The sequence below is a fragment of the Tarenaya hassleriana genome, unplaced genomic scaffold (assembly GCF_000463585.1).
Source record: "Tarenaya hassleriana unplaced genomic scaffold, ASM46358v1 Cleome1, whole genome shotgun sequence".
Lineage (NCBI taxonomy): Eukaryota > Viridiplantae > Streptophyta > Magnoliopsida > Brassicales > Cleomaceae > Tarenaya > Tarenaya hassleriana.
In genome coordinates this window covers 10,710,782-10,730,547 of record NW_010960187.1, presented here as the reverse complement: position 1 = coordinate 10,730,547, position 19,766 = coordinate 10,710,782, and the positions used below count along the sequence as shown (strand labels likewise).

The 19,766-nt window shown below is 36.6% G+C and overlaps 2 protein-coding genes and 1 pseudogene across 3 annotated transcripts; 1 reads left to right on the top strand and 2 right to left on the bottom strand.

Moving 5' to 3' along the window:
* The first annotated feature begins 3,343 nt into the window (after positions 1 to 3,343).
* LOC109116393 lies at positions 3,344 to 3,676 on the top strand. Its single transcript, XM_019201739.1, has one exon. The coding sequence runs from the start codon at positions 3,344 to 3,346 to the stop codon at positions 3,674 to 3,676; it is 333 nt and encodes a 110-aa protein (XP_019057284.1).
* A 2,744-nt stretch (positions 3,677 to 6,420) lies between these two features.
* On the bottom strand, positions 6,421 to 10,395 carry LOC104822878 (annotated as a pseudogene).
* Positions 10,396 to 10,831: 436 nt separating this feature from the next.
* LOC104822884 (monoacylglycerol lipase ABHD6-like) lies at positions 10,832 to 13,141 on the bottom strand. Of its 2 annotated transcripts, none has more exons than XM_010554239.2 (10): positions 12,922 to 13,137; positions 12,699 to 12,796; positions 12,494 to 12,591; positions 12,322 to 12,371; positions 12,145 to 12,240; positions 11,969 to 12,058; positions 11,771 to 11,863; positions 11,588 to 11,683; positions 11,424 to 11,489; positions 10,832 to 11,203 (listed from the first exon to the last, which is right to left on the bottom strand). In XM_010554239.2, exons 1-10 carry the CDS (start codon positions 13,102 to 13,104, stop codon positions 11,075 to 11,077), a joined length of 999 nt encoding a protein of 332 aa, XP_010552541.1. In that variant the 5' UTR covers positions 13,105 to 13,137; the 3' UTR covers positions 10,832 to 11,074. The 2 variants fall into 2 exon arrangements, 1 of the variants encoding a protein (XP_010552541.1); XR_773275.2 differs by having other exon boundaries at positions 11,158 to 11,203; positions 11,565 to 11,683; positions 12,922 to 13,141.
* Positions 13,142 to 19,766: the final 6,625 nt, after the last annotated feature.

Here is a 19,766-nt window from a genome sequence, read left to right as displayed (position 1 = left end):
TATAATTTATTTTTGTTTGAAATGATGATGTGTCATAATTTTGATGATGTGTACATAACTTGGAAACCAAGTCATTGCCACATCATCATTTTTATTTGAGGTGGCAGACGCGGGGGTTTTCGGTGAATTATTAACAAGTTTGGGGTTTTATTGGTTAATCATACCAAGTATAGGATTTAATTGGTAAACAAAAAAGTATAGGGTTTTTTCGTTGACCTGGTAAGAATATAGGGTTTTTATGGCGATTTCCCCTAAATAAAATTATCATTTCATTTTTTTTCAACAAAATAAAAATCCATTGCATTGCAGATTGGAATTTATGGACGTACGGAAAAACTATAGGAAAAAATGAAAATGGAAAATAATGAATAATGAATAATATAAAATATATAAGAATTGTAGGATCTCCTATAAGAGGGAGGGGGTCCAGTTGTCTGGGTGAGTGACCAGCCTCTCCATGTTACAATGTCAGGATTCCCTACATGCTCTCCCACCATAACCCCACAAATCCAACCAATCATCATCAACAGCAAACAAAAAAACATAAATTAAAGAACTAATTAGGGGAATATACATAATTCTTCCGAGATGATTCCACATACAAAAAGAGAATCAATTTGAAATCTATTTCTTTTTATCCGAAAAAGGGGGTTAAACTAGAAGAATATAGGATAGGTGATTATTTTGTGAAAATCTTGGAGGCAAACTCACTAATGTGATGATGATAATGATGATGATGATGATGATGATGATGATGATGATAGTAAGCATGAAGTGTTGAAAGAAGATGGCATGTGGCATGAACACAAACATGGATTAATTGCATCATCATCATATACATAATACATGTGACCATACAAAAAGCAAGCTGATGCTGGCTTTTACTTAGAAACCTCCCAAAAATAGAGAGAGGGATATTAAATGGACATATGATTTTTGTTTTGCTGTCTTCTCTATTTTGTATGGAGAATGAGGAACACTCATACAACGAAAAGATGTTTCGTCAACATCTATATATATATATATATATATATATATATATATATATATATATATATATCTTTTTTTTTTTATATATATAAATGCCACACATGTTGTTAATAACAAGGGCATTAATTAAGGCAGCGAAATCAATATATTAACATGTGAAGCAAATCGAAATATAAAAAAAAAGACCCTTTTTTATATATGTTTCTCTTATATAAAAATGTAATAATTTTGTTTTATAAAATGGAAATATGTTTTTTGTGATATAATAATAATTTGAAAAAATAGTGGAGGGAGCGGGGAGAAAGCATGCATGCATGCAGGGAATGTGCAGAAACATGCTATGCGTTTCACGATGCTTCTCTGTCTCTCCCTTACACTTTCCTTTTTCCATGTGGCTTTAACATGTTCCCTGACCCTAAACCAAGATCCCTCCACCATTTATATCTAATATTCTAAACATATATATATATATATGTGTGTGTATATATATATATATATATATATATATGGTTATTTACACAAATTTAACAATCAATTATAAAAACGTCCATCTTATACTAATTTTCGTTCAATTCCATTAATCTCCATTTCTTTATGGTATTTGAAAGCGATTTTTTCATATCATTACGAGAATTTCATGATCAATAATAAAATATTTTTGTAAATATTAGTCTCCTTTAGAAAAAGTTTGTATCACAACTCACAAGGCCCTGCTCCTCCAATGAGGACCATGTCACCTTCACATGCACCCCCCTGCGTCATTTCTTTCCATTTAGATTACCAAATTACCCTTTCCGTTTGGATTACCAAATTACCCTTTCCGTTTGGATTACCAAATTACCCTGCATTTCTTTGGATCATAAAGTTCTTGATTTTTTTTTTAAAATGTCCTATAAAACAATTTAAAATTCGCTCGTACAAATAATTACAAAAATTACCACTAAATATAGTTTGTGCTATACTTTTGTTTTTTAAATTACACCCCTTTTTCTTGTTGTAGTTCCTTCTTACACGCACGATATATATATATATATATCTTTGCAAATTATCTGTCTACAAAAATCAATGTTCTAAAAATTTGTCTAATGTATATCAAACAATATATATATATATATTTTTATAACCGAACATCTTGGATCGAAACTTATACTAATCTCGGAATCGAGAGTCAGCCATGTGATTTGAATTATACGTTCTCTATTTTATTTGATGCTCGAATTCGGGTGAAAAAGTATATCAGACAATATTGATCAGATTTAATATTTAAAATCCACAATCAGACAGCATCAACCTCCTTGTCTATCTCACTTCATTCATTCTTGGGCATGTTTTTTTTTCACATATTTAAATTCTTTACGAAATTCCTAAAATTTGCATCTCCGAATCCATCACATATTGTCCCCTTCTTTATTTAATTTGTAGTGAATACTACCAACTTGGGTCTCTCTTTTCCACTTATTTACGATTTCACCCCTCCACGTTTCGCTCTCTGAATGTGTCCGTACATTCGGAGTACATCATTGAATACTTTTTTATTATTGAAATGAGTTCGGATTTTCCATAAACAATATCCCCCGATGTGGTTGACCGTTGACCGGAAAAAAATTTAACTTTTACTAACCAACATTTAGAAATGCGATTTAGAAAAATCTTTTTCCTTTTGTTAATAATGATGTTGAGAAATCTAAATATTTAAGTATATATTTATGAAGAGTTTAAATTTTTTTGCTGTTAATAAGAAACACTTGAGTTGTAGTCTTTTTTTTTGTTTTACAAAGGTCACGTTTTTAGACGTTTCCGAACACAACAACCTTAAACCTTTACTTAATTATGATATACATATATACATATATATATGTTTCTTTTAATAATATCCATAATTTTTTCAAAACGAAATGTTTTTTTATTGGAGAGGCTCGTATCATTTGGTAATACATACGACTGAAATATACAAATAAATAATATGCACATAACCCAAACTTGGCTGGTCTAATAGTGAGAGAACATGCAAAACATGGTCCCACACTGAGTTCAAATCCAAGCGTGGGCCCAGTCAACTTCCGTATTATAAAAAAATATATATGTACATATCTGAAAACAAAATATATTTTTTTGGAAAATTCACAGAGAGAAAGGCCAAGGCCAACTATTATTTTATGTTTCCATAAATGTCCCTGGCTGATATTTGCCATCCAATGGGTGACGAAGCCTCATATATGGAATCACAACAAGATATCTCCGATGCCTTTCAGTGGTACTCTCGTAATAACTTACAACCCCGAGGGCTATTCCATATCACCAACCTTACATATACGTATACCATGAAACCCCCGTTCACTCTCTCGAGATCTCGATGAGAACCCTAAAGACTCAGAGACCGAGACCCACGATAAGAAGAAGAAGAAGAAGCAACAAGTTCAGAAGAGGAGCAAATGTGTCACGTGAGAGGAATCTCGGCACGTGCTGCGGCGGCGGAGGAGGGAAGCTGTCGGAAAAGCTCCGGGCGCTGAAGAGGCTTCTTCCTCGGGCGACGGCGGACGTAGTAGTCGACGACGGAGGAGCGACGGCGGAGCTGTTCAGAGAGACGGCGGATTACATAATCAGGTTGAGAAAGCAAGTCTTGGCGTTGCAGAAGCTGGTCGAGATCTATGGATCTGATGATGACCACGCGAATGTGGTGTTATAATTTCCATGTATGTTATTATATATTATTATTAATTTTTTCTCATCTTTGTGTTATTTTCATGTAATGCATTTTGAACCGACTGTTCTTACGTATATGAAAACGTTTCGTCGTTTCTCAAATTCATTGTCTCGAAATGTTTGATTAAATAAAAAATATAATAACTGATCATTATATATATACGTGCGTGTATAATTGTACATGCAGCATATATATATATTTGTATCAAGAAAGAGATAGCTAATGATGGACAGACATATAATAGTTTCGTCACTCATTAAATATACTCTGTGATATATTCTTTTTTAATATCGTATTTTAACGTTGTTTTATTGGAATCTGTCACTGACTACTGAAGCTATATCTTATATCACTTTCGACATGAATTTTGGTTATAACCTCGATATTCCATATCTTATACGCTATATTGAAATAATGCAAATAGTTAGTCCAATTCCATGGCTTTTTTCATGTCATTATTCAATGGAAATTTATACCTTTTTTTTAATTGAAAAAAAAACACAAAATAATTACAAAGAAGTAAAATATATATAAAGCTGAGATGGGGACATAGAAAAGCAATACGAAATAAATATCTAAGTGATATATATGGAAAGGAGTGTGTGTATATGTATGTATCGTGTCTTTTGTGGATGATGTCACATACATATATACGTTATGTATATTGTATAGTGATGTGTATGTATATATCTATACATGTGTCTATATGAATATTAGATGCATTCATATTCATATAATCATATGCGTGTAATTTATGGGCATTGGTGATTGTGACTTGTTAGTCCCCCCATGCTAACCCTACCATGTGCCCTCTTTGCTATTTTATATTTTTCTTTTAATTTATGTATCTTGTTTCAATTTTTGGAAGATCAACCGTTTTATGTATGGACCAATTTATTTATTTAAACATATTATAGACAGCCACTTGAATTTTTAATTTTTTTAGGATTTTTATATTATTTTTAATTTCAATTATATATTATATCTTTTTTTACAGTAAAAGTTTTTCTAGTACCCGTCTTTTTATTATTTATATTTTTCACAAAAGTACTTGTTTGTTATAAAAGTTTTTCTAGTACCCGTCTTTTTATTATTTATATTTTTCACAAAAGTACTTGTTTGTTATAATACAAATTAATTTTTATTTATATTTATATTTATCATTAGGGCTGGGCGTTTCGGTTCGGTTCTTCGGAACCGGACCGAACCGAACCGAAAAAACGGTATTTTTCCGACCCGAAACCGTTTTTAATTCCCGAACGGTACCATTTTTAGAGAACCGAATTTTTCCGAAACCGAACCGAACCGAACTTTAAAAATCCCGAAAAACCGAATATTTTTAAAGGAAATCTATCTTTTTTTTAATAAAACCCGGAACCGAACCGAACCGATACCGAAACCGAACCGAACCGAATACAATATAAAAACCGATTGGTACCTATTTTTGTAAAACCGAAAGAACCGAACCGATCAATTCCCGTCCCGAACCCGAACCGTTTCCCGAAACGCCCACCCCTATTTATCATTCAACCTTTTTCATTTTAATTTTGGTCACGAATCTCTAACATATTTATAGATTGATGTCTACATTTTTCTATTAAGTTCCATCAAAACATATGTGTGTATATATATATATAATATAATATAATATAATATTGGAAAACAAAAATTTAACATCAGGTTAGCTATTTGTTTCTCCAATTTAAGCCACGCAGCAGACTAGTGATAAAAAAAATGTACAAGTAAAATACTTAATTTGAAATTTGGAAAAAAAAAAATTACGGGTCGAACCCAAATTGTATTTTCCCCTACAAATAGACCAACATAAAAAAAAATAATGAAATTAAAATTCGATTCCATTAGGTTGGACGCTCTACAGGTTAGTTGTGGGTTTGTTACCAATGTATGTAGTTGTAACGAAGTGAATGGTTGAATGATTTATACATATCCGAAATGGGCTTGAAGTGGGCTTTAACGAAGACCCAGGCCCAAACTATATTAACCATTATCATAAAGTCTTTCCCGTGTTTCCTTTATTTCGTTTTCTTTTCACGGTCTTGTTATATTTTGGCTATTGACCAGATCAAATGCTTTGTCAAATGGCTCATTGGTTTATGCCCCTTTAATTGATCCTCGATTCCTTTCATCCCGACCCGGTTTAGGTAAACCGAATCGGGAGATCGACCAATAATACCGTACTCACGCCGTAATTAAGCTATCTTAATTTCGAAAGTCGGCCTTCAACCGTGATTTTTATATGCTCACGGATCTTGGGGTTGACTTTAAAAGTGTCTAGTAGTCGGGTGACCGTTATTACTCGCCAAATCGAAATCGAATCGAATAAAAAAATATAACTATAACCGGATCAAATCTGACATACAAACTGAACGGTTATGATTTTTCTAAATCCGGAAAAATCGAAACTGAACTGAACTGAATCGATTAAAAAAAACTGAATTTAAATCAAACCAAATCGAAGTTTATAGTTTTTTTAAAACCGAAATAGTTGAAACCAAATATAATCGAACCGAATCCGAATCGAATCAAAACCTGAAATGATCACACTTATGAACAATTACCTTCAAGTCTCAAATGATCCGACCGGAACCAAGTACATGAACAATTTCACCATGTATGCAAGAATTTCTCCTGTTGGGCGACGCGAGGGCCGAGACCCTGAAAAAAAGGAGGAAGAAAACCACGAGAGAGACGGCAAAAACGGGACCTGAGAATGTAACCTGCAATACCACTTATATATGCATCATCTGTTTCTACATTCTACTTCTAAAAGTGACAAGCTTTATACAGGATGATCGACTATTCTATTCTACGCTTCCGTGGTTATCTTCCGAGCTACAACACTATTTCCTGGTTAGATGGGGCATCGTTCTCAGCATCCGGACTATGAATACCGGATCCCGTGCTGATATCCCGGGAAAAAAATAACTGACGCCGATGGAAAACAAGGGGGAACCGGTGGATGGATAAGACAGTCATAGAGGAAGACAATGTACTCCCTCGGGTAGTAGTATCTTAGGCATTGGTAGTCCAGTAACGTATCTCCGAGGAACTGATTTCGACATCCGGCTATGGAATCTGGCAAAATGGTTCATCACAGAGAATCTCTCTTATTTCTACTATGATGTCTACGATTGACGCGGTCTTGTCCAGTCTGCATCAAGATCAAGAGTTGGGATATCGTTACCCCGGTATGAAATGTATGCAAGCCAACCAGCATTGGCATAAAGGTAGGTACATACAAGAAACATGATCTTCAAAGACAACAAGAGATTCTGGGCTGTTCAAATGTTTCAAAGAGGCAACCGCTTTGTCCGTACCTTTGGAAGTCACTTTCGAGCTTCTGGGTTTTCTCGATGAACGCTTTGCCCGTTTGAGCATATTGTTGATCTTTATTACCGGCCTTTCCCAAAGTTATGATTTCGTCACAGATCCTGGACGAACGGCAAAGGTCAAATCTTTCACAAGGCCAAACGAGATAAAATCCCCTGCTAAGTTATAAAACTTGTGTTTACCTTATGTTAAAATATGAAGAAACAAAGACCGGGTTAACAAAATATTAGAATTCGAATCCTAATCATAACGGGATGGAACTCACTTTTCACTCGTGTCTGAATGCGATTGAAGCATGTTTAGTCCATAGCACGCAAGATCGCATGCCTCGCCAAGGGCTACTCTTGCCACAAAGTACACTATGCTCTCATAGCAAACAGCAGCATTTCCCAAGAGAGTAAAAGATGGTGCTGGAGGGAGCAATTGTTGCATAAGCCGTGTTGATAAGATCAGCCTCCTTTTTGAGGGAGGAATCGCCTCACTTGGGCCGAACTTATCATCCTCAACCTAGAGAGAGTAACCACACCACAATCAAATGTTCCGATTTTATCATTGAGAAGTTTTTCTTTCTCTCCATCTCGGCTTTCTAGTTTGTTGTTTGAACAGGAGGAGGTAAAAAAGAATAAGCTCCTGCAAATGATAAATTTGGTAGGTAGGTACCTTCTCCAACAGCCTATTTGTGGCAAATGCCCACTTCTGTTCTGACAAACTGTAAGAAAGACTGTTCTAACATCAATATGGATCAAAGAATATGAGAGTATATGGTAAGTATTGACATTTATGAAAGTAAGGAAAAGAACCTGATGCTCCGACTCATGTCTGAACCTCGCAGGACAACATTATGCCACGGTGATTGGGAAAATGTAGTACTTTTGCGCTTCTTTTGTCTTAAAGCAACCATATTTTGATTCACAGCATCGCATTGCATAGCAGAATCAATCGGTCCAATGTCAGGATTCCAAGCATTAGAACTTATTTTTTCCACGTAATTTCCAACAGAAAACTGGTACGAATGACCAGTAAGCACGCTGCTTACATTAGGTCGAGTCTCGCCAATGGGACCGTCATCATCAGTCTTCAAATACTCCATCTCGAATTCATTATGCTGTTGCTGTCCAACAGTTGCAGATTTTTGGTGGATGTTGAAGGACGATTTTGAGAAATAGAATGAAGAATTCCGGTCGGACAAAGCATTTGGTGGAGCATTATATACCTCAGAAGGTTTTTGCTGTACCATCGAGGATGACAAAGGAAATTTATTGGCTTCACCCACCAACTGATTTTGCTCGATAGGGGCATTCGTACAAAATCCATATGTAGAAAGAGCACTTGGTCGAGACGGTGGAGACGAATTGCAGGTTTCTTGTATATGAGTCTGACCTTTTATTATGTAGCCCGGCCCCGTACCAGACATCTCAGATTCTCCTGGAATATCAGATCTGTTAGCCCGATGTGCGTGTTGAGGGAAATCATGCAGATTAGGAAATGGATGAACAGAAGACAGTGACGCCAGACAGCTCTGGTTCATCCAAGATGCATTTGAACATGCATTCTCTAGATTTGAAGTAAAAGAATGAACACTGGGAATCTGATCGTCACCATTACCATCTAGAGGACCCGTCTCTTCCGCTAGTGCACATTGCATAAGAGCGCTCAAGCTGAATCCACTGGAACTGATTTCACTATTATTTCTGCCAAAAGAAGAATCCTGAACATTATCATCCATATGGTACAAAATCTTCTCTTCTAGCGGGTCCAGTGCTACACTACCCTGAGAAGATATTCTGGGCATTTGTTGCATCCCCAACAAATTTTCTTGATCCCGTAGTGATGAAGAGTCTCCATTTGAGCCCAGAACAGAACTTGACATGAAGGGAGTCTTTTCCCGAAACCCTTCTGGCATGACACTAGGATCCAGAGAGCAAGTATTCACAAAAGGAGTATCGAATCCTTGTAACCAGGTTATGGTTTTCTGATCTTTCTCGACATGACTCGTTGTCAAATAAGCAGATTGCAGGTATGGTCCTGACCATGAATTCATGCTGCTTTTTCCACTGCCAACAGAAGAATCATATAGTGATACAACTACCTGCGGAGGATTTGGACTCATCGAGCAAGCATCTTGCAGAACATCCCCTTGATGTATACTTCCTTGCACCCGGTTCATGCCCATTAGGGATTCATCGTTCAAGGATCTTAGATCACTGAACCCCGAGCCACTGATTTGCTGCAGCTGAAAGTCTTGCGCCTGTTTGAGCATTACGTTTTGAAAAAGTTTCACATTTGTTCTAGCCAAATTGCCGCACCAGACCAAAAGGTAGTTCCCCTCTCTTCCCTCTTCAAGATTCAGCACTAAGCCCTCCCACGAAGTCTGCAAGTTGTCCATGGCATAGTAATTTCAGACATGACACTTCAAGCAGTCAAGAGAATCTCAGCTAACAAAATAGCACCTTCCATACATATATAAGAGTCCTTCAAGTCAAATGCTTCACGCCGTTATCAGACATCGACGTCTAAGACAAGACAAAACAAGATATGGATAACAAGACTAGTTCATTGATACGAGAGAACATACGCTTAAGAATCAAGAAAAGATTAGTCCTTTGATTCTAGAATACACTCAGATTAGGAATTATTGTCCAACTGAACACTGGGATTAGGAACACCAATCAAGAGCAAGCGTACCCCAATGTGAAATTCGGATTCCATTTCAGGAAAATAAAACACGAAACTTTGCATGCCAAATTACAAAAACGAGAAACATACAGAGAATTTACCCGACACATACGAACAAAAAGCAGGAAAAACGACAAATTAACAAAAAAATATTCCATTAACACAAATTTAAGCTCCAATTGTTGGATTAGACAACACTAATCGCTAAATATGGAACTCGTACTGAGATCATATATGACAGTCAATGGGTAAGAGGGGAAAAAAAAGACAAAATAAGCGCAAAAACAACAAAAATCATTTGACTTCCATAACACCACTCGGATACTCTCGAAAGAATATTCGGCGAAACAGAGAACATGCCCAAAAAAAACACGAACTCTCATTTTTTTTATACCTGGAAGATGGAGAAGCAGATGCGAAGCCGTGAGGGAGTTGGGTTCTTCGCCTGAGGCAGAGAGAGAAAGGCCAAACACGGGGCTTAATTGCGTTTTTTAACTTGGAAAAACAGTGATTGTTTTCTAAAAAAAATTGGGTAAATCATAGTTTCTTTTCCCTCTCGTTTTCCCGGGGAGAAAGTGCGAGAAAATCTCGCCTCTTCGGCGAGAAAATCTCTCTTTTATGAATTCACGAATGAAGCGATCCATAATGCATGATTCCAAATTTCAAAATTTGTTTTTTCTAAAAAATTCACGAAAACAAAAGAGGAGGTCATGGACGAGCCTAACCGGGGGTTGGTTCGGAATAAAGGGAAAAATCAGCTGTTTCGTGGAACACACTGTATCATATGATCATTAAAAAACTGACGGTCAGATGTGGATTATAAATATTGACGGTGAAGATTACAGGAGACCCTACAGAGATGACAATCGGAGAGTACTAAGCACGCGCTCTTGTTTGCGCGTGGTGAAACCCTATCTATATCTTCTTTTCTTTTTTTTTTTTTTAAAAATCTACGTTTTAACATGTTTGACTCTTTTAGATTTGACTACTTTTTGTAACTCTAAAATTTTATAAATTTATTTATAATCAAAATAGTCAAATATTCTACATATAAAAAAATATTTTAGACAAAATACTAAACGGGTGAACATATTTATTATCAACGGAAAATAATACTAAAACATCTAGTTTGCAACACTAATGGGAAAAAAATCGAGTTTGGTCATTTCCGTAACCATACATTGATTAAGATTAGTCCAATCCAAATTCATATGGACCAACCATCCATGTATATAGCTCTCTCACATCCCCATCTAATAGAACATTGTCGAGGCACTCGAGCAAAGCAGCACAATTATTACAACAATGGCTGCATTTACATCAATTAAGGGTGTACGGTCGCCGGAGATGATGTCACCGGAGATCTTCCCGGGCGAAATCGGCAATAAGCTCGGCGACGTGCTCTGGGTTCTCGACGTGAGGAAGATGACCGCTACCTGGTACTTCCCGAAAAACCGAGTTCCTTAACTCACACAGCAATTTCTGCAAGCAACAAAAAAAAGTAGGAGCCTTTCCTTCAGTACAAGCCTATGAAATTGGTTTATTGCCAAATCAAACGGCCGGTTAACACCAAATGCAACATGATTCTCCATTCGGTCCGGTTAAGCTTTGGTTTTGGAAACCTAAACTATAACCTTAACTTGCAACAAATATCAAACACTTTGTATACATATAAAGGCGAAAAAAAGGAAGAAAGACTTACGACCGAGAGCTGGTTATTGACGATCTGATCGTTCTCGCTGCATATAACGAGCGTTTTCTGCTTTACCTGCAAGTTATTCAGGGAAAAAACATAATCAAATGCGTTACCGATTTCTCGCTAAGATATATATACTTATAATACATTTTTAATCGATGTTTCGGTACGAGTTTTATCTGTGAAGCGACGTTGTAGCCTCCGCTGATCATGTAATCGACCGTCGCCATTTCCCACCACGACATTCGACAGTGTAACCGGCCAACCTACGCAAATAACATATGAATACATCGACCATCTCGGTTTGAACAAGATAATGTGACAAGATATGTAAAATGTGAAATTTTTCTCACGTTGGTCCAATCGATCTGTTTGGGCAAGGGTACCGAACGAAACGCTAATACGTTCGCCAGTAGACGGAGAGGGAACGACTTCAAGAGTCTGACCTGAAGATACATACATAAACATTCAGATTTAGAACCTTATAATATCTATGTTTTGATATGAATTTACCAACATAATGAAATTAAATCGATCGTATTCGGACCGACCCCGGCATATGCGACGAGTTTCGGCAGTTTTGCTAGTTGTCCGGTGCCTTCTGAATAAGCGTTGGCATTTATGAGAACCAACTTCTGGACCTGGCATATTGTGAGATAATAGTTACGAGTTTAAATAGAACTTAGCTTCCTTTCGTTTGGGGCGGATTAGGGCCGATAGAACGTACGGCTTCGGGATAGGTAGCGGCGAAATCAACGGCAATGGTGGCACCTAAGCTCGGTCCGACCAAAATCATCGGCCGCTTGATATACGTCTTCCACAGCTAGGATTATTCGAACTAGAGATTAACGTTTAAACACCAACCATCGATCAAACGAACCGCGAGATTAACGGTCGAGATTACCTGGAACAAATGATGCCGCTTAGACGCCGCATCGCACGGCGGAAGCACCTCTGCAATGGATTAGAACACAAGTAAACGAAATCAACAAAAACTAAACCAAAATAGCAAACCAACACAAATTGTATCTAAACCGGAAACCAATTATTATAACGAATCCAGCAAATTGACGTACGGAGTTCGGAGAAGCCCCATCCAAGAACATCTAAAGCCCAAGTCTCGAGGCAAGCTTGGTCGAGCAAAGGGTAGGTGCATCGCCACTCTAAGCACGAGCTAGAGAAGGGAAAAAAAAACACCAAGAATTCAGACATCAAAGTCCAGTATCTGTCCGGTTTCTTTTTTTTTTTTTTGCCATGAAAAGAAAAGGACAGGTCAAGAACCTGTCGAAACAATGGAGAAGAACGACGGGGTTGGCGCAGTGCTGTTGTCCCAGTGGCTTGATGCAGCTACTCATCACGCATCCGTTGAACTTCTCCATCTGCGATTATTCGCCAAAATCAAACCGATAATTTCGAGGAATCTGAAACCAAAATGGTATCAAACGCTGCGTTTTCGCAACATGCAAGAAGAGAGAGAGAGAGAGAGAGAGTCAGGGTCAAGAACCTGAAGAGGAACGGGAATCCGTACGATCCGCTGGGCAAGAGCTCTGGCAAACGGGTCTCTTATCTTCTCCACCTCCTTCGGCAGAAACGCCGGAAACCCACCGCCGTTCGCCACCACCTGTAGCCGCCGTACCCTCGCCGGAGACGGGGGCGGCGGAGACACCATCTTCAGACCACCCACCATTTCTGTAATTCAATTGCAACTCAGGGGCCAACAACGACAAAATTTATAGCACTCTGCAGTAGGTAAAAAAACGTACGATTAGCTTTTTCCCAATTAGCGTATGTAAATAATTGGAGAGGTGAATTTCAAGATTTTTTTTTTAAAATATATATTTTTTAAATATGGATCTAAAAAGGTGGGTAATTCGTTCATGTCGCCGCCTGCATGGCAAACTGGACCAAAGAACGTTTCCCCGATCCTTTTGTTTTTTTATTTACTTTCACTGTTTTGTCTTTTTGCCATTCGAGTGACCATACGATGCCATCATATTTATTGCGTCCGTACAGAAAATGTTTCGCTTTCTTATTTTCTTTTTCCCCGAGGAATGTGAAAATTACACAAAATGTGGCCTCGTATAAAATTCATAATGATCCAAGCGTTTTCCGTATAAAATGCCACGGGCCACGAACTCGGTCAACTATCTTGTAAGCTAAATTCGATTTCATTCGCAGATCAAGCTTTTGCTCTATTTTTCTTCGCAGTTCATTTATTATGATTTCGTTTTGACAAATCGATAACGATCTTTACCCAAAAAAAAAATAATTATAACGATAAAAATATTTTTCGTATGGTATTATTCTGAATTTATAGGTCAGTTTGTTTGACTTGTAAATTCAATGAATTGAATTAAAATTGGGATAAGCCAAAAAAATATCAACAATTTTATTTACACAAAAACCTTATATTTTAAATTTATTATAAAAATATATTGATTATTAATTTTGATTTAAAAAAAAAAACCCATCAACTATATAACTTATATTGAAAACTATTACTTTTGATTAAAAAAACTTAACTATCTACATTACTAAAAGAATCATTCTACCACTCTAAATTTTTTATAAAAATATATAAAATTTTTAAAAAATTTTAATATCTAATTTACTAAAAAAACCTTCTATGTTACATAGAAAAAATTCGTCAATAATATTATATATACAAAAAGTTTTATTTAAAATTTATTATAAAAATCTATCAACATTTCATTTTAAATAAAATAAACCATATTTTTATTTTATTTTTAGAAAACATATATCACTTATTATATAATTGATTTGTATGTAAATTATACACTATATAATATTCAAAGCATTAAATATTTTATAAAAAAATCAAATTGATAGTGTACAACGTCTCAAAACTAAACAACCTATTATTTAAAGAAAAAATCCTAAAAAACACTGAAATTTTACAATTTTGACAAAAAACACTGAATTTTATTTTTTGTCAAATAAACATTAAAATTTTTAAACGTATCTTAAAAACACTAAACTTTTTAAATGATCCAAAAAATACATGAACTTTTCTGCGATTATAAAAAAAACACTGAACTTTTTTGCATATCATTGTGCCACATCATTCATTTTGTTTATTTTGAAAATCGTAGAAGAGTTAAGTATTTATTTTGTCAAATTTAAAAAGTTTAATGTTTATTGATAAAATAAAAAATTCAGTGTGTTTTTTTTGTCAAAATTTGAAAATTCAGTGTTTTTTTTTGGATTTTCCCTTATTTCAATACTCATATACTCATATATAAAAAAAAATACAAGGAAAAATTAGAACGAGTATCTAAATATGTTACGTCATTAGAAATTTATAGCTTTTCATAAATTTTTGACAAAAATACCTCTACTTTATTGTATAATTTCAATATTACCATTAAATATTTCAAAAATTTTGCAGCATAAAAACATATTTTTTTGGGAAACTGTGTTATCTGGTAAAACTATTTTTTTTATCCGGGATAATTATTTTTCATCCGGAAGAATCTGTTTTCATTCGGAATAACTGTTTTTGCACACGAAAAAATAATTTTTTTTATCAAGATGAACTATTTCTCGTCTGACAGAATTATTTTTTCCTCAAGAAAAGACTTTTTTATCCAAAAAATCTATTTTCGTTCGGGAAAATAATATTTTTGAGAGAATTGTTTCATCTGGGAAAGAATATTTTTTATCCGAAAAAAGTATATTTTCGTCCGGGAGAATTTTTTTCATATGGGAAAGATTTTTCTTTCTGAAAAAAAAACAGTTTGTCCGGACAAAAACAGTTTTCTCCGGATGAAAAAACAATTCTTCCGGATGAGAAACAATTCTCCCGGATAAAAAAATTGCTTTTCGTATAAAAAACAATTCTTTCGTATGAAAACAAATTTTTCCGGATGACAAATAATTTTTTTTTGTCAATGGTTTTTGTATATTAGATTTATACGAAAATGAGTTTACAAAAGTCAGACGCATAATCGGCAATTCGTGTAACATGGAAGGTTAAAAGAACAATATAAAGTTCCAAGCTGAGACTTTTCATTCAAATGCAGTAGAATACTAGCCTGTAGGGGAGAGTGCAAACCAACGCCGGAGTATTAACGAAGCTGTCTCAAAGTGATTGGATCTGATGGCAGCCATTCTTGCTCTGAAGGCTGCCATGTCCTTATAACACGATGAGTGGATTCTCGAGTTTCTCTCTAGCCATATAGTGTATATGTAGATCTGCCAGGCCATGCAAGCGGCCCAATTATACGAGTTGTTGTCCCATCGCGTTCCTAACCATGAAAGAACAGAATCCCACGATAGTACATGTGGAAAGGGCCTCCCATTTATGCAACGAAAAAATTATCAGATCTTTTAACGCTGGACAAAGAAAGAACAAGTGATTTCTACTCTCCTCTTCAGTTCCACAGAAGACACAATCGGTGTTTATCTGTATTCTTCACGTCTTCATCCGATCTTTCATGGGAGAGCGGTTATGAATGAATAGCCAAGTTATGAAGGCATGTTTAGGAGTGTTTAGCTTGCACCATACTATGTTCTCCCATGTTACCTTTTCGATATTCTTGTAGAGGTAGTTCCAGACAGATTTTGCAATAAAATCTTGGCTAGATGATTTTCTGACTCACCATGTGACTGAATCCTCTCGGTCCTGCAATATTTTTCCTGTCAAGTAAGAAGATAAATTGATAGCCTCCTAAGATCTAGCTGCTGGGAAAACCCACGTGCCATTTCTATATATGTCTGTCACCTTCGCAGCCTTCGGGATGCCAGGTTGTTGAGGTCCATGGGGTCCGAAGTAGTCAATCAACCTCCCGAACGGAGACCAGACGTCATGTCAGAACTGATAACTTTTATAAACCAAACACTCACACAACAAACACACTTTTACTCTCGTAAGAGGATTACAGAAAAAAAAAACTATTCTGCAATAATGTCTTCAACCCATAACTACATATATTTATAGTCACAATTCTAGTAACCGATAGAAACTTCTAACTTTAACTGCATCATTAAAAACTTCCAAATAACTGATCAAAAACTGCTATTGAGTCATATAACCAACATTCCTCCTTGACTCGAGAGCTTTTCCAAAAACAACTCCTAAATTCTTCTTCTTCATCTTCTTCGCAGCAACAATCCATTTTTTTCTTCCGAGTGCAAAACTGCCCCATCTCGGGTTCTCCAACATGTTTCTCGAGTGCAACACTGCCCTTTCTCGAGTTCGCAACTTCCAGGTTTACCTTATTGAGGCATAAACCCGACAAAACTTACAATCATCTTCAACTCCATCAGAATCGTCGTCTTCGTTGTCACGACTTTCCTCCAGTTAATCTTCGTTCTTTTTTTTTCTTCAAAAACAAACACATTAGATTGTATTGAAAATACAACCCTTCCCAAAACATCTTACCGACCAAATTCTGGTTCGAGTTTCTTCTTCTTTAGATTGCTCTTCCTCGGAAGCTTCATCTTTTTTTTTCCTTGCAATATTCTGCGATTTCCGAAACCACCGAAGTCGCAGTTTCTTCATCGTCTTACTGAACCATACAAGATCGTATCTTGTTAGTTTCACAAACTCCACCGTAACGCATCATTCTTCGACGTTGCTCCTCGATGTTTCTCTTAGAAAGTGACCCTTCTTCGCACTCTCTACTCTAAACAAACGAGAAAACAATCTCTTCTTTTTCTTACAAACCCAAAAACAAAAACCCAAATCAAATCGTTTTTTCCTACCCATACTCCCACAAATCCCAAAAAGATCATATACGCTCTGATACCATGATAACTTTTATAAACCAAACACTCACACAACAAACACACTTTTACTCTCGTAAGAGGATTACAGAAAAAAAAAACTATTCTGCAATAATGTCTTCAACCCATAACTACATATATTTATAGTCACAATTCTAGTAACCGATAGAAACTTCTAACTTTAACTGCATCATTAAAAACTTCCAAATAACTGATCAAAAACTGCTCTTGAGTCATATAACCAACAAGAACCAGGTGCGCCGACCATTCCCCAAAGAGGTAGAAATAAAGTCTTGTGTTAAATTTCTGCCTTTTAGAATCTTCCTAAAGCTCCATGAATGTCTAGCGCTAGGTCTGATCATCTAGAAGCTTTCCCTGCCTAAATATTTTCTCTTGATCCATGCACCCCATAATGACCCGCTTCTGAAGAACATGGCCCAGATGAGTTTTAGGATTCCAATGTCATTCCAGTCCTTGATGTTCCTGAGTCCCAAGCCACCTGCTGATTTTCTAATAGAGACTTTGTCCCATGATACTCTTGCTCCGCTACGTGAATCTACTTCCCCTTTCCACAGAAATGTCGAATTCATGGAGTCAATTTTTTTAATACAACTTTTGGGTAGGACAAAAACCGCTAGCCAGGATGTCGTAATGCCTGAGATTACTGACTCAAGTAATCGTAGTCTTCCTGCGACAGATAGGCTTTTAACTGTCCAAGAGTTAAATCTATTTCTGATTTTCTCCAAAAGCGGAAGACAATCTGATAGACTTAATTTCTTGGAAGTTAGTGGCACTCCAAGATACCTTAAAGGTAACTGGCCCAATTGAATTCCACTTTGTCTTTGTATTTCCTCCATTTCCAGACCAGTTAAACCCCAAATTATTAGGCTGCATTTATTCTTGTTTATCGAAAGACCCAAGATCAGGAAGAACTTATGAAGAATAGAAAGTATACCTTGCACAGATCTGACCTCCCTATCCGAGAAAATTAGCAAATCATCAGCAAAACTGAGATGAGTGATCTTATCTTCTCTCCAGATGATACCCAAATACCCCGTTTTCTGCACCTTCCTTAAGCATTAACGATAATATATTCATGCAGATAACAAACAGGTAAGGAGACAATGGACATCCCTGTCTTAATCCTCTTTTCCCTTGAAAGTAGCCAAACATACCACCATTGATGCAAACTGAGTAGGTCGGCGTAGTGATATGCAGGTTTCGATCAGTGAGACTAGATGGGGATCTAAATTCATGGCTTTCATAGTAGTGAGAATGAAATCCCAATGTATGGAATCGAATGCCTATTGAAAACGGGAGGGTTGGCCTTATACAGTTTGCAAGGAGCTTTGCTATCACTTTGTATATGAAGTTACAGCAAGCGATTGGTCGAAATTCGGCGAACGTCTCAGCCCCTTGTGTTTTTGGGATGAGGATGAGGGCAGTAACATTCACACAACTAGGCATTTCTCCTCGTTTGAAGGAAGTGCAGAATACTTGTTGTGAACTCGCCCCCAACAATGCTCCAAGCTCTGCGATAATATTCAGCCATGAAACCGTCCGGACCAGGGATCTTGTTTAGTGCCATAGAGAATGTGACTCTCCTGATGTCTTCTTCAGTAAAATGCACGTTCTGGTTCAGAGACATTGTTGTCTGGCCATTTGTTAGCAGCCTTTGTATATCCATGATCGATGCGATTGATCCTGAATGATGTTCCCTCCCTAAGATGTTTGTGTAGAAGTCTACTGCTGTCGCCGCTATCTCTTCTAGCTTTTCCAATCTTGAGCCATCATGGTTCCTTATATAGGAGATGAAATTCCTCGATCTCCTAGCAAGGATGCTTCAGTAGAAAAATTTATTATTTTTGTCTCCTATTTGAAGCCAATGAATCCTTGATTTTTGCTTAAGAAAGCTTCCTCAATCTTGGATAAGTATTCCCATCTCTGTAAACTCTCTTGTTCTTGCTGGAAATTAGAAGTCGATGGATGTCTTAGTACCTTTTCCTGCACAGAAAGAAGAATATTGTGAGTCTCATTAACTCTTTTAGTAATTTCACTGAAGTTTTGTTTAGACAGGCTTTTAATAGGGATTTTTTGTTGCCTTTGCTTCCTATAGAAAGCAGAAAGAGTAGTTGCATTTCTCTCAACCATACTCCAAGAGGTTTAGATAGTTGGGAGAAAATCAGGATGGCCAAGGACAAAGTTGAATATTTTGAAAGGTTTAGGACTAGACAGGAGTTGTCTTGACAGACGGACTAGACTTGGACAATGATCGGAGGGATGAGGGGGTCTGAAAATGGCTGAGCTATCAGGGAATAGTAGTCTCCAAGAGTTATTGACCAAAACTCTATCAAGTTTCTTTGCTATAGGATTCAACACTTGCTTGTTTGTCCAAGTAAAGAGTGATCCTCGATATGGTAGATCATGGAGGCCAAGAGTGTACAAGAAATTGGCGAAGCGTGTCATAGTCGGGGTTTGATGGCTAAAAGACGGGGCAGAGTGCTGTGCTAGTAAGAGGATTTCATTGAAATCCCCTCCGAGGATCCATGCTCCACCTCTTGGCTGTACAAACTGCTGGTGAGTTTGAAGAAGCTGGCTCCA